A 12,633-nucleotide genomic window follows, 5' to 3' on the forward strand; every position below is an offset into this window, starting at 1 on the left:
GGGGAGCGAACTACGCGAAGCAGTCCGGAGCACAGCAAGGGATGGCAGCCAAAGATGGCGGCCGCGAGCCTCGTGGCACAGACTAGTCCAGGGGGGGAAATCCAAACTCCGGCTTCACGCTACGGTGCAGGTCACAGCACCGGGTGCCGAGAAGTGCCAGTACACACCAAAGCACATGGCCCAATACCAGTGTCCTTCTAGTCCTCAGGCCGAGCAGAGTATCGGCGGAGCCCGCCAACCGGCAGTCGTAGGGCGCTGCTTCCCGCGGTCCGGTCCGCAGGTCACTCCGGGCAGCCCAGGTCTCCACCCAGAGGGTTGCAGCAAACACACACGGGGCAGAGGGGCCAGAATGAACCCGCACTGGTGAGGACCGGGCCAGAATCAGCACCAGGCAGAAGGCAGTCCGGCAGATCAGGGCCACACAGGAACCTCACGCCGCACGTAGTGTTACGTAGGGCGGATAGCCCCCAAGGATAGTCCGCGGATTGCGGCCTGGTCCGCAACTCCAAACTCCGCCGGTCCGGTGATCGATGCCACCACCGATTTCGATCAGGGAAGGTGCACCCAGCAGCTCTAGGGGTCGTAGAAGCGAATTCCGTCCTCGCTGGGGATAGTGAGGCGCCAAAAAGGATCAATTTGACGAATATTAAGGGGGCTCAGGCGAGGAGCTCAGCTCTCACACGTCTTGCATGGACGCCAGCAAGCTCTGCCCCCTTAATTACCAATTAATTACTAATACAAAATATGTTCAAAATTATATTAATTAATTAACTAATTAATATTAATTAATTATCAATTAATTATTAATTAAAAATATTAACAAACATATATTAATTAATTAATTATTATTAAATTATTTCCCACCCTATTCCCCTATAAACCCACAACCCGCTACAGAATTACATTACGCAATTATTATAAAAACAAAATTCATTTAATAAAATATTTTATAACATTAATAAACACTTTTCACACATATTATTACATAAAAATACACTATAAAATATTATATATTATTAAAAATTCGATATTTTTGCTATCTATATTTTATACAGTCGATATTACTTCACTTACCTGAAAAACGATATTTTTGTAGTCGATATTATGTCCAGTCGATATTTTGTCCAGTCTATATTTAAAACTCGATATTATGGCCAGTCGATATTTTGGAGTCGATATTTTGTCTGTACACCGCTTTTTCTGCATCTAGTAAGATCATACCGAGTGGGGCGGACTGTATCCGTGCAGCATCATAAGCAGAAATGGCCATATTAATGTGCGCTGTTGTATCACGTTTGGGTATGAATCCATGTTGTTGGGAAGATACTAGTTGAGACATAACTGGTGCAAGCCTAATGGCCAATATTTTAGCAAAAATCTTGGCATCGCTATTAATAAGTGAGATTGGTCGATATGATCCCCTCTCATGAGGTACTTTACCCTTTTTTAAGAAAAAAATGATTTGAGTTAGATTCCAAGATTTAGGTGCTTGTTGTCCATTACCAATTGCCCGGATCACTTCCAATAATAAAGGTATTAATTCCTCAGCACAGCATTTGTATAGTTCCAGAGGAATAGAATCCTCCCCTACTGCTTTCCCTGTTGCTAAGGAGTTAATAGCCTCTCTAATTTCTTTTACTGTGATGTCTTCCTCTAGTTGTTTTGTTTGTTGTGGTTTTAAGACATTTACTGTGTTAAGTTCTATATACTTTTTAACACTATCTTCCGAGGTTACATATTCTGGAGTATATAAAGCTTGATAGTAAGAAGCAAATTGTAGCTGTATAGATTTAGAATCGCTAACCAGTTGATCATTGTCTCCTTTGATTTCTTTAACTATGTTCTGTGCGCGATCTTCGGCAACTCTATAAGCCAAAGGTTTACCAATTTTATCTGCATTTTCATACTGATCAAGCTGGTATTTTTTTAATTTATTAATGCTTTTAGTTCTAAGAAGATCCTTGAGTGCAACTTTGAGTTCGATTAATTTAAGATTAAGATTAAGTATATCTGAAATCAGTGCCTCATCAGACAAAGCTGTTGATAACTGAAGTTCAATATCACGTATTTCACCAAGCCTTTTCTCATTCAGAATTCGGTGTTCTTTATTTTGATGCCATATATATTGATGTGTAAAACCACGTATGCTAGCTTTACAGGCGTCCCATACTATTAAGGGTTGACTAGACTGAATATTTATATCAATGAATTGTTTCAGGTGTTCTTTAAGTTGACTCACAAATCCATTGTCAGAAAATAAATATCTAGGAAATGAGAAAAGTCGTGGAGAAGAATCTTCAGGTGTAATCTCAAAAGTAATAGAAATTGGGTTATGATCTAGCTAGTGTTTTATTTTCAAACATTTTAGTTGTTTATCTATTTATTCATTAGGCAAATTCCAGCATTAAACGTTAATATAATTCATCAATCGATCTTTGATTATAATATAGATTAGGATATTGGTTAGAATCACCATCAGTATAGTAATAATACAAGTGCATTCCATAAAGGAAAGCTCCCTATTCTATATAAACTGGGATTATGAGAGGAAAGGTGTCAGTTCAGATACCCACAAAGGGTTCTGATGAGAGAGAGAGATCAATGTGTAAGCATACCGCTTTTGCAAATCAGACTGAAAATGTATTCACATTCATAACTCGGCAGACATATAGAATTAAACTAAATTACCTCTTATGTCAATGCGTCTGAAGGTCCCTGTAACTATTGAGAATTGGAAGGCAGCTTTCCTTATCTACACTAGAGTGTATTGTGAAAAGTATACGGAGAGGTCAGTCGCAGTGTTTCAATACATGGACATTATTAGAAAGGCACAAATAAATTATGCGGGGTACGCATGGATCTAGTACCATGAGGGGCTCTAGTTCCATATGGCATTTGATTCAGAAACTTAATGGGGTGAGATTGATATGGACCTTTGGCAGCTTACAATGGGCCTGCCAAGTTTGGTAAAACAATTTTCATGGCAAGCGGTTTGCAGATAGTGTATCGGCCATTTCAGGGGCACCACACCAGAGAAGGGGTGGGGGAGCAGGTAGAGGTCAGATCAACCAATGGTGCACTTACTGGGACTACAATAAAGGGAGCTGCATGAAGGAATACTGCAAATTCCTTCATGAGTGCTCCACAGGCAGACACTCACTGACCAACTGTTTCGGGGTGGGGGTCAGGCCTCAGCATGGCAGGGTCAGCAGCAGGGGTGCAGTGGGGCTTAGCAGACAAATGCATAGGGCTACAGGTCAGGGAGGGGAGGTCAAGGACCTACAGGGAAGTGCTTGTAAGCCAAATTAAGGTGGATTGGGTTTTTGTCTGGTGACATATGACAAACAGGATGATGTCAGCAGTTTGCTGCATGGGTTTAGGTAGGGTTTCAGACTGGGGTACAAGGGCCCAAGGATGAGACGTTGGGTAGGCAATTTGAAATCAGCTACTGAGCACAAGCAGGCAGTGTGCGACAAGTTGCACAAAGAAATTCAGGACGGTAAGATCGCAGGCCTTTTGACGATTGGCCAATGACTGACTTGATTGTATCTCCCAGCACGTGGTACTCAAGAAAGAATCAGGAAGCAGTTCAGACTGATTCAACACTTGTCTTGGCCGGAAGGCCAGTCAGTGAATGACTTTATTCCTGAGGATCAGGTCATGGTCACTTAATCATCAGTGGACATGGCCTTGTCTCTAGTTGAGGAAGGTGAACGGGGACAGTTATGGCAAACAGTGACATTAAGTCTGCCTTCCGTTTGTTGCCAGTACACCATGCTGAATTTCAGCTGTTGGGAATACAGTTTGAGTGTGAATGATAAGTGGATAAAGCACAACCAATGGGCTGCTCTATCTCGTGTGCCCTGTTTGAATGCATCTGCACCTTTTTACAGTGGCAGTTTATCAGCTGTATGGGCTACCAGCATGTCACATATTACCTAGATTACTTCTTTTTGTGGGGAACTCCGGTTCTACAGACTGTCAGCGTGCACTTGCAAAATTTCAGGAGCTCATGGGGGACCTCGAAGTGCCATTGGCACCTGAAAAGACAGTAGGGCCCACACCAGTTATCTAATTTCTGACAATCAAAATAGACTCTAGGATAATGGAAGCCAGGCAATCTGAAAATAAGAAACGGAACATGCAACGGTTGCTGGATGCACTGTCTCCTCTCCCATTCAGATTTCTAGAGGCACAAAACAAGTGTGCACCATTTCTGTATGGCGTGGCTGAGGATCCCTGACTCAGTGCTCTTTGTGAGTATCATGGCAACAGAGGCATAGGTTTCCCCAGCTATAATCTCATTGTCTCTGCTTATGCGGATGACATGCTATTGTACATAGGGATACGGACACTAATCTTTCTCCAGTTATACGAGAGGTGTTGCGATTTGGCAGCAAGTCGAGCCTTAAAATTAATTGGGATAAATCTAAAATCGTCCCATTAACCCAGGTCACAAAGCAGACGGCCTTAGATTATCCCCTTCAATGGACATCGGAACAGGTCATATATCTGGGTATACAGGTCCACTCTGACGCGGAACAACAACTCAGGGCAAATTATGGCAGGGCTATTACTAAATTGGAAGAAGACATAGGAAGGTGGATTCACCTTCCTCTCTCACTTGTGGGGTGTGTTTCCTTGATGAAAATTATAATACTTTCCAGATCCTTTTTCCTCTTCTTTAATATGCCGGTGGTTGTACCCCAACATATTTTTAAAACAATACGAACACTGTTGGGTAAATTGGCTTGGGCTGATAAAAATCCACGTGTTAAACTGGACATACTAACTTTGCCCTATTCGGCGAGGGTTTTGGGGCACCGGATCTGGAGCTATATTACGGGTGGCGCAAAGCTCGCACTCTCACAATTGGATCCATGGTCCACACAATCTGTCCCATCTCTAAATAGATAAGGTAATTGCAAGCCCTGACCCCCTCTCTCGTTGTCTATTTCAGGCGCTGATTAGGTGCTGCAGTGTGCTGGATTCAGTTAATTCTGCTATACATACCTGGCACGTCTTGCTAAGAAAAGGTGACTTATTGTACTCCCTGCTAATGCCAGTGGGATGGTGCCACTGGCTGAGTATTAGTTCTGAAAGAGGGGCACTTCACTTGCTGAGATCTCTACGAATACACGTGATGGGGAATTTGTTTGAGGAGGGAAGAATGTGCACCTGGGAGGAGGCAGCGGAGGGCATACCCGACCTTACCCCTCTTACACAATTTCATTTTTTTAGTGTTCGCCATACACTGAGGGCCTTACTTGGAGACGAACTACAAGAACCTCCGGAGTTACCTGCTCTCTCGTTAGTGATACGTTCAGATTCCCCCATTAAGCTACTTTCCAACAATTATGCCAATTCACAAGGATTTAAGCATAAGCAATACACCAACACTAGATTGAAGTGGCAACATGGTATTGGGGTAGCCCTCACTGATGATACCTGGTGTTACTGCTGTGAAGCTACGCAAAAGATCTCCCTTAATGGAAGGCACAGACTGGCCCATTTCAAGTATCTTAATAGGGTACACTACACACCGAAGAGATTATTTCAATATGGACTTAGGGATACAGACAGCTGTGAACGCTGTGGGGAGGCAGACGCAGATTTTTTGCATGTGCCATGGTTGTGCCAGTCAGTGGCGGAATTTTGAAAACACATTTTTCAGACATTAAATGATATTACAAGTCAATCCCTTTCTCCTGATCCCCTACTAGCGCTTTTTGGTTACATGAAACCTCTGAATAAGAAAGTCAGGAAACTATACCTACTGTCACAGAATGGGAGAGGGATATGCTCTACTGCAATACACAATCAGATGTTTATAATGAGCTGATGCCCCCCAAAAGTTATCCAAAATGTTTTTAGGAATATATATGAGCAATATTTAGTGGCAAAACAAGGCAACAGTGTGGCTAATGAATGAATATATGTTGTACACGGTAGACCTAAAAAATAATAAGTTCTATGAGTATTGATTTAAAAAGAATATGACAGCTGTATATCCTACATGGTAATCGCTTGCACTCAGACTAGTGAATCATACAGACTGTAATATTATAGCTCCAGAGTGTATTATCCTACTTTTTTCATCCTTACTGTAACGCTATCTTGCTACCGTGCTATGTGACAGCAGTTGTTACCGATTAATTGAAGACACATATGTTATCTATCGTGCTCTGTGTATTGATGTGAACTGGGTTATGAAAACTAATAAAAACATGTTACAAAAAAGAGTATGGGATAAGAGTTGTAGGATAGGGGTTGGGGAGTTTAAGGGTCACTGTTGTGGTTTAACAGCTCTGGAGCAGGTACACCAATACTGTGTTAAGTTGTTGTAGGGGAGAGAGATTCTAGAGGAGGGGGTAGCTTAACATAGGTTAGATAAGCTGTATAGTGAGGTTATAGTTTTTTAAGGCAAAGGCCCAGGTTGTTTTGTGATGTGCACCTGTTTCAATAATGCAGCCTTTTTCACACAACCCTTGTGTCAGTGGTCTGTGCTGCTCCCCCTCTTCCCAAATAGTGGCAGCTCCTCTGCTAAGGCTTTTTAGCCGTGAAATAAGGGAAAAATAAAATGATAATAACTCAAAGTTTTATTTGTTCCTGCTGCTGCATCCATGCGGGACTCTGTGAATGTGCATGTGCAATGACTGATTGGACGGCCCTCTTGACGTGGCAAAACAGTCATGCGCTCTTTACATGGTCTCCACCCAGCCTGCAATACAACGTGGATGAAGAACATGCCCAGGGTCCCATTCCCTGGCTGAGCACCGAACCACGGTGCTCAGACCAATCACAACACTTCACAACACTGCATTGCAGTGTTGTAATTGGTCAGGGAGCCTGGGTGTTTCCTGTTCTGTTACTGACGCGGAAGGAGACGCCGCAATAAGGTATGTCTTATTTCTTATTTTCGATCCCCTTCCCCCCACCCCAACCCACCTCCCACCTAAAGCCTCCCACCCTGCCACTCCTGATCCGTGCCGGCCGCCAATGTTTCCAAATGGCAAAACATTTTTTTTACACATGCAGTGATAGTTACATATGTAATTATGCATGTAGTTCTAACAATGGTGGGCCAAACTATGAAAATTATTATTCTTAGTTCTTCTTAAAGTGGCTGTTTGTGAGTAACATTATTAATTAATTAATTAATTGCAGGTTTATATAGCGCTAGGATCGACTCCCGGAGGAGTATCTCCGCGCTTCGACCGCTGCGAAACCCTTCCTGGCTTCCCTGAGAGATGGTCCCTTAATGGGTATCTCCAGGGTGAGACCAGGCATCCCCGGCGGTCTGGTGGGGCCGTTAGTGAAGATGAGGCAAGCTAATGCCCAGAGTTGCCGAGTGTGATCGCTGATCAGAGTGGGCACCGAGGCGAGAGAATTATCGAGTCCGCTGACCCTGGTCCAGAAACCTGCTGCGTCGGGAATCGAACCCTGGTCCCGGGCCGTCCTCTGCTCTCGGGTCTGCCGCCTCTAACCAGTGAGCCACACTACTTCACTATTAAATGCCCAATTAGTAGGTTATTGCCCAGGTGACAGAACTGGAATTAAGCCCTAATTAATCCAGATGGCTTTATTGGTCGAGTCTCAAATCTAACAAAATACTGAATAAAGATATATTCCTAAAGGATCTATTTGTATTATTAAAATAACAATAACATTTTTTGTTCTGGATGTTCGACAGATAGTGGGATTTTTTCGAAATTCCACAGTTAACAATAGTTTGAGGATTGTTTTGATCAATGGTAAGGAGATGGCGCTCATATTACAACTTTAACTTGAACTTAACCTGTTCGGTGCGTTGGACGGCCCCATGAATAAGAGATTTAAGAGAAGCCATTTCTTCTCCAAATGGCTTATAGCTGACAGTACTTTAGTTTCCAAAGTAATGATCTTCGGAGAGGTTTCAGAATTAAGAGGTACAAATGTAGATTTTTTTCTGCAACCTTGTTACTTCAGTGCTGATGATCCCATTTATTTCATGAAAGTAAACATGTCTTTGAATTTTGCGAATTATTCAATTGCTTCTATTTTTAATTGGACAAATTCAATCTGGTCTGCTGATACAAAGGAAAGTCCTTTGCGGTGCTTGAAATGGAAAAATAGAAGTGCAGGTACCCTGTACCAGAGTACCTGCTTCTTTCTGAGAAGTTCTGGTACTCTCCAATTAAAAGTATTATATCACTCTTTAGAAATGCAGGCACTCATCCTCTTAAAATAAAAAAGCGCTGGTACTCAGTACCGGACAGTACCGGCCCATTTAAAGCAGTGGCCTTTGGATAGTTCAGCTATTGGTCTTTGGAGTAATTGATGTCTGATATATTGTGGACTGGTTGTGTTACCTCTTGTTCAACCTGCGCCATGTTTGCATTTCCCATGGTTGATCTCCCCTTGTTCTTGCTCGGCCTCATCCTAAAAGAGACTGCTGGGGAATGTGCCTGGTGTAATTCACACCACAAAGCACCAAGTGCCATAACAAGATAACCACACCTCAATGGTCATCAAGCACAGCGTGTAAACACTTCCCTCATGGGCACACAGCAAAGACAACACCCTTCCAACCATAAACTCCATATGGTGTAGAGTGCTATCCGTGTGGATAAGTGATTCAGCACCCCAAACAGGCTACAAGGCTATACAAATGTTACAGTACAATACAATGTTCTTCTTCGAGAAGGAAAACTCAATTGGTCTGTAAGTTGAAATGGTACTCCTTCTTTTCTGTCAAAATGTGTATGTAACTTAAAAGTCACATGGGTCAGGCGAACTGACGATTGACAATATGTTCTTTATAATGCTCCTCTGCCATTACACAAAAATAGCCATAGCATTCATCGCCTAACGCCTGCTCTCATATTAAAGCAGATATGTGCACAGAGCAGGGCTCTTGTGAACATTACTATTTACTATTGATGGGTAGGTGTTCAGTAGATGACCATGTTTGTGGTGCACTGGTGATGTAATGACAGAAAGGAGGTTACAAATAAAGGAGCAGGACATTTTAAAAGGAACGTTGATCATCTCTTGTGGGAGGCAATGTTTTGGCCAACACACTTCCTAAATGTGATTTTCCTTCAGCAAAATGGAAGGGAGGGCTGACAGCCGCCTTAACCTCATCGCTGCGGCGCATATCTTTGCGCTATGCAGCTTTTTTCAAAAAGCCGCGTTAGATGACGAGCTCAGCTCGTCATCCGCACACGCCCCCCGTGGCTGATGATGAGCTGAGCTCGTCATCAGCATCGAAGGGGTTAAAGACCTCACTATGTGACAATTGAGCTCATTAATCCCCAAATGTACACTTTTACCTGAAGTAGCACTTTTCCCCTGAACTTGCCATTAAATTATTTCCTAACTTAAACGACTCCCTCCTACTTCTCCACCTCTCTCCACTCTTTCTCGGTATTTATTGTGTCCTGAGGTGTCACCTTCCTATATATTTCTCCCCAAAGAATTTTCCCTCATATCTCCCTATCAGCTGCGGCCCCTCAAGAAGAGTGTCTGTCAGGCTGAGCAAAGGTCTGCGTGACAAACATTTTTCATTTTCAGGTCAGGAGCTAGACATGTACTAAATGCGCAGGCTCCTGGCTGCCTGAGCTGAACTTTGTTAGCTGAGGATGCCACAGCTCCTGTGGCCATGACCTTCTCAGCTCAGCAAAGGTCCTCAAGGCCCTCCCCCTCCTGACGAGGGGGGCGACACTCATTGCATGGACCTGGGCGCTTCAGTTTTAAGCCCTGAAGTGCTCAGAGCTGAGTTTCAATCAATAACACTTCGTCACAGAGTGGGGTGGGGTCAGCAATCTCACTGACTCAATCCCGTTCTGTGACCAGGTTGGGACTGCTGCCTTTCCTCATTGGCTGACATAAGTTCACCATATGAGGGAAGGTAGCACCTCCAACCCTCCTGGGACCTCCGAGGCAGGGCTGCATGTAAGTGTGTGTGTGGTTTTTTTTAAATTAATGTTTGGTGGGTGCGTGTATGTTTGAATATTTGGTAATGAGTGTTGTGGTGAATGGATGTGTGTATGCATGTGCTTGTGTGAAGGTATGGGTGTGAGTGAGTGTCTATCCCATCCACCAACCTTCCTCCTAAAATTACTGGTTGCCACGGCTCCCTATTGTTTCGCAGTTTATTTACATTTTGTTTTATGTTGTTTCACATATACCTACCTCTGTAGAATACCTACTTATGTATCCCTTAGGACACTCTGCCACTCTTTTTTGAGAGTCTTGTTTCTGCTATATACCCACTCTTAAATAAATATCTAATGAGTGGCACATGGATCACAGAGACTCATCCCACTTTGCCCCGTCAATAGCAGAAACACGCATCCCAGGCTTTGTCCATGTTGCTTTTACTGTGCTCTCACAATACATTTCTTCTATTTTCAACACTGGTCATAGTGATGGTCTTTGTGATAAAAATATTGACATAAAATGGGATTAATATATTTAAGTATTTTATTGAAAATACGTTCAAGTCACACAAAAAAGTATATGTACATAAAACAAAAACACTGCACCAAGTTTGGCCAACGCTACTTTATCAGCCGAAACGCTGTGAAGCAGTGACCTAAATATTAGGCGATGTCAATGCCCTTATTCTGACCCCAGCGTCCATCTCTCATTCTTTCTTTCATCTAGAAAAGGGCCATCCTTTTCAGCCCAATCCTTTTCATCATCTTTCCCAGGATAAGAACTTAGCTTGTCTATGAATGCTCCTCATACTGTGTTGAAGACCTCTTGCAAATCTTACAGACCATATATGACTTTCTCTTAATTAGTAATTTCGTTTCTGTCAATCTGCCCTTAGCCTCTGTCCCTGAGGTCATGAGCCAACGCCTAAGACTTGGCTTGTTTCTCAGACAGACATAGGTGGTTAGCTATTTTCTTGCATGCTTACTTATACTTACAAATCCTTGAAGGTCCATCAAAAAAGGGCTTTTCTTAAATTTTACGCTGGGATTGCCCAGCACATGTTTTCTTTTGGTTTTAGGCAAACCAACCACCCTTTGGGCACTGCACCTGCTGCACTAACTATCTTTACCCCTGATAACTGTGCATTACCGGTGGCGGTATGCCGCAGTAAGAGTCTTCCTGATGGTGTGTAAGAGTCTTCCTGATGGTGTGTAAGAGTCTTCCTGATGGTGTGTAAGAGTCTTCCTGATGGTGTGTAAGAGTCTTCCTGATGGGTGCGTTGCTTATAGCGCCAATGCGAGACTGCTGTATCCCGCCCCCTAAATCCCCTTCAGGATCAGAACTCCAAAGAAAGGCCCAATAGCAGAAGAAGAGCAGTCACACACAAGCTTCCAGGGTCTGCTGTTCAACAAGATTTTGAGACATCCTCTGACGCTTTGCCAGTATATTTTGCCAAGTTATAATTTAAGGCAGATCGAGGCAAAATATGAAATGTAAATGAACACATCTATTTTACAACAGTACTACAGACAGTAATAATTCCATTAGATGACTATCATAATGCACTCACTAACATTAATGCAGAAGTTACTTAAAATGTTCTCCAATGAGCTATTATAGGTAGGTATAAGAGGGCAATAATACTGTAAAATAATTCTAAATCATACATAGGTCTTTCTTCTATCCAGGGGCACCCTCTATCTAGCGGGGTACAACACAGATCTCAAAAGGATGTGGCTGCACTATGCCACCCAAAATGGTGTCCATGTTGACATTCTTCACTCCATCGGGGAGCCGGAAGGTGAAGGCCCGGAGGAGGCTTGTGAAGAAGATGAACAGTTCGATCCTGGCCAGCGTCTCCCCCAAACACACACGGTGTCCTGCAGGTGGAAGAAGAGGAGAGATGGGTCTCTTTACTTACTAATGCTTAAGATGCATCATTTGCCAGGTAATATGGCAGGAAGGCCCTTGCATGTGGGGCTTGTGGGTAAATAGGAGCTCAGAGTTGTGAGACTACAGTGCAATGAATCCAGATCCCAGGTTTGAATACAGAGAGGCTACAAAGTTCTCCACATCCAGATGTTGAAGCTTATTTACAAGAGGCCTGCACCTTACACTTTTTTTGATGATCTGGCTTTGCATGGCCTCATGGATATGGAGTAAGGCAAGGCAGCACAAAGCGCTTCGTTGCTTTACACTGCGTGAAGGATGTGTTCCATGGGCATTGCGGTGGGTGTTCCCATGCAACACCCATGGATTTGGACGCTGTCCCAGATTTACAAAATCATGTAACCCTGGTGCAGCTTCAACACCTTACGCCTCCCCAGAGCAGGCGTAATGAGAAATGTTTTCATTTCTCCTCGTTGTTTCCTCTTTCCATGTGTACTGTATTCTGCAGCACACATAGAATGAGTAAAATGCCTCACTGGATATTTTTGTGCAGGAATATGCACCTTCCTGCACAAAATCAATCCGGCCAACAACACGGAACCATTTGCACCAGGAAACAACAGAAATGCGCCATATATCATGCATACAGCACTTTCATGCCCTTTCCTTTTGATGCAGGGCAGCACAGCAAAGTGACTTACTATGCTGCCCTGTGCCAAAAACTCCTAAATGAGGCCCTTTGTGTTTTGGTTTCTTTTCCTTGGCCTCCTCAGGGTTGCGATCCTGTTAACAGTAGGGTTTACTACCCTTTCCCCGCAA

At 43.3% G+C, this 12,633-nt stretch overlaps 1 protein-coding gene across 1 annotated transcript in view; it reads right to left on the reverse strand.

Moving 5' to 3' along the window:
• Positions 1–10,449: 10,449 nt before the first annotated feature.
• LOC147684120 (cytochrome P450 2J4-like) overlaps positions 10,450–12,633 on the reverse strand; it is a 72,808-nt gene continuing 70,624 nt past the window's right edge. The window contains exon 9 of the mRNA XM_086944498.1: positions 10,450–11,804. Within this exon, the coding sequence (XP_086800624.1) occupies positions 11,626–11,804 (179 nt within the window). The 3' untranslated portion in view covers positions 10,450–11,625. The remainder of the gene's footprint in view (positions 11,805–12,633) is intronic.

The sequence above is a fragment of the Lissotriton vulgaris genome, chromosome 11, assembly GCF_964263255.1.
Source record: "Lissotriton vulgaris chromosome 11, aLisVul1.2, whole genome shotgun sequence".
NCBI lineage: Eukaryota > Metazoa > Chordata > Amphibia > Caudata > Salamandridae > Lissotriton > Lissotriton vulgaris.